This window comes from Synchiropus splendidus, chromosome 11 (assembly GCF_027744825.2).
Source record: "Synchiropus splendidus isolate RoL2022-P1 chromosome 11, RoL_Sspl_1.0, whole genome shotgun sequence".
Lineage (NCBI taxonomy): Eukaryota > Metazoa > Chordata > Actinopteri > Syngnathiformes > Callionymidae > Synchiropus > Synchiropus splendidus.
Window position 1 is genome coordinate 1,235,001 of NC_071344.1, and position 2,935 is coordinate 1,237,935.

General features: G+C 49.7%; 1 protein-coding gene across 1 annotated transcript in view; it reads right to left on the minus strand.

Moving 5' to 3' along the window:
- Positions 1-2,459, minus strand: part of asb12b (ankyrin repeat and SOCS box-containing 12b) — a 4,067-nt gene extending 1,608 nt beyond the window's left edge. Inside the window, exons 1-3 of the mRNA XM_053879503.1 lie at positions 2,366-2,459; positions 1,330-1,761; positions 1-465 (exon numbers count right to left, since the gene is read on the minus strand). The exon at positions 1-465 is cut by the window's left edge and continues 64 nt beyond it. Coding sequence (XP_053735478.1) covers positions 1-465; positions 1,330-1,614 — 750 coding nt within the window. The 5' untranslated portion in view covers positions 1,615-1,761; positions 2,366-2,459. The remainder of the gene's footprint in view (positions 466-1,329; positions 1,762-2,365) is intronic.
- Between the last annotated feature and the right edge of the window lie 476 nt (positions 2,460-2,935).

The window sequence follows — 2,935 nt, forward strand, 5'->3', positions numbered from 1 at the left end:
GGGCAGGTAGACGTCGGCGCCAAAGTCCAGCAGCAGCTGGATGTAGTCCGCGCCGCAGCCATAGCGCAGGCAGACCTCCAGGACGCTCTTGGGCTGCTTGATCCGGGCCAGCATCTTGGGCTGGCTGCAGTTGAAGTCCGGGTTGGCGCCGTGCAGCAGCAGCAGCTTGAAGCAGTCCAGGTGTCCGTAGACGGCGGAGATGTACAGCGGGCCCCGGCAGGCCGTGGCGCTGGAGGCCCAGTCCGGGACCTTGGGCCGCACGTCCACCTCGGCCCCGGACCTCAGCAGCTCGCGCAGGATGTCCAGGTCGCCCTCGCGGGCGGCGGTCAGCACCGGGGAGCAGTTGTTGTGCGGGCTGCCGTTGGGGTCGGCGCCGGCCCTCAGCAGGGCCGTCACACAGTCCAGGTGCTTCCCGCTGACCGCCGTGAACAGAGGGGTCTGGGCCTTCACGTCCAGGCTGTCCACCTGGAACCAGAGCTCAGAGGTCAGTGTCAGACGACCCCAGCAGACCTGGGCCCTCTGACCCTCTGCAGCCCTGGGCTCAATGACGACCTCTAGCGGCTCAGCCTGAGGTTGCGGTCTGAGCAGTTCAGAAGGAATCGGACGAGTTTATGCTGAATTAATGTTATTATAATAATTATTACTATTACAACAGATAAACATTAGATTTTTTTTTAATGTTTTTGTACCATTTTACCAATTTGTACCAATTGGTAAACCAATGTACCAATTGTACCAATTTTCTCATGTTATACTTACTTCATTATTATTTTCACCTTTCAAGTTATTTTTTTCACTTTATTTTTCATATTTTTTTATATTGGCATCTGTTTTTAAGGCGCCTGATTTTCCATGAATTACATACTTTTCATATTTACTTCATACTTTATGGTTTCATATTACAATTATAGCAGGCCTTTCCTCATTTATTTACTTTAAATATTATTGAACAGAAGTTAAAAGATAAGTTATGCATAAAATTAAAGCTTATTAAATTGGTTTCTTCACTGGGAAAATAATTTACTCTTGATAATATTAATACAAAGGTATCGGTTTTCCGATACCATATTTCATGAAGATTTTGATATGTGAAATGTTTCTTTCATTACTTAACATCTTTTTTATTTTATAATCGCTCTCAGAATTTTGCTTTTCCCCCGCCTAAAAGGAAGGAAAGGAGGGTCATGTTTTACAGCATGACCCAGAGATGCTGTAATTATGAAAGTAAAACTCGCTGAAATGAAGAATCAAAGAATACGGATCAGTAAGATGAAGAGCTACGACACATTGTTCCTCACGTGACACACCGGTCCCGTGGTTAATTCTGACCTCAGCTCCGTGCTGCAGCAGCAGCTCCAGACACCGCAGGTGTCCCAGGGCCGCAGCTGTCCTCAGGGGGGTGACGGGGACCCCCCAGCCGCTGCGGGCGTTGATGCACCTCCTGTATTCCTCCTGAGACAGCAGCTCTGACAGCAGCGCCACGTCGTCCGTGCTGACGGCGCCGTTGAGGGCCTGGCTGGGTTCCTCCTCCCCGTCCCTGGGCTGCAGCAGCGAGAAGATCTTGGAGACGTCCATCAAGCTCATGGCGACGGGGCGGCCCACCGCCATCATCATGTGACCGGACCGGCTGCGTCAGACTCCCGCCATCTGCTGAGCAACAGCCACGGGTTCAGAGGACGCCACGCAGGAGCAAGGAACCCGGGGCGTGTTTGGCAGTGGTCAGTACCTGTGGGTCAGGTCTGGTGCAGGGCAAACACGAGGCTGAGAAACAAATCGTGGAGAATCATTCATCCAGACTTTGGTGGACTTTAAATTAGCATTGCTCCTGCGGGACCACAGAGATGAGCCTCGAGTTGGAGCCGTGGTGCCGTGTATTTGACTTGATAGACAAAACTACAGGTAGTTCGTCATCTCAGTTTCCCAACGTGTTAAGAGTCGGAGCTGAGAATCCCGAGGATCCCGAACGCAACAGTGGTGGAGCTCCTGTGTGGATTTATGCGTTTCCTCCAGGGACTCAGGTTTCCTCCCACTCTCCAAAACATGCAGGTTGTTTACCAACTGGAGTGGGTGTTAGTTTAGGGGGAGTGAAGCCCAGGCGGCTGGGGCCTCGGGTCAGGACTCTTGAGGGTCATTTCTGTGGGCCTTCCCAAAGCCACCTTCAACCAGAGAGCCCTCGAACCTTTAGACTTTGAAAAGAAGGATGCTCCAAAGCCTCAAGAAGCTCAGTAAAGCCCCTGGTGAGAGCAGCCAGAGAGGAGGCCCCCAGACGCCCGGCTCACCGGAGCAAGGATCGTCCGTGTTGACACATGCAGACACACATCTCAGGTAACAAACAGTCACTTCAGGCCAAACCCTGGCAACTCACCTGTTTGACGTCGCCTCCTCTGGAAGAGAAAGTTTGAAGAGAGACTTTGAAGAGACACAGACTGGAAATCCTCCAAGGGGAGCGCAGAAAAAGCGCTGCGTAAGTGTGTGTGACTTGGGAGGGCGAGAGCTTCTGAGGGGCAGGGGGCTAATTTTAGGCCACAGATGGGGCCTGGACTTCCATTCTTGGAGTGGTGAGGCCCAGTTTTATAATTAGAAAGGTGTTAGATCAGTGACTGTGAGGACAGATGGGCTCCCGGCTTGAACAAAGAGAAACGGATCATCATAACGGGACACACCAGCTCCCTTCACTAGAGAACCAGGTGACGCGTCCCATTCTCACCGAGGGGAAAACAGTGCCACTATTTTCATGCTGCAGTCATGAACCAAACCTGTGTACAACAGCAAAAAAAAAAAAAATTGAAAAATGTATTTTAATAAAGAGGGAAGTAATATATACATAGGTTTGAAGATGGCAATATAGTTCGTGTCATTATATATATATATATATATATATATATATATAAACTAATAATAAATAGGCATGAAATATATTTATAATGCTGTTAAT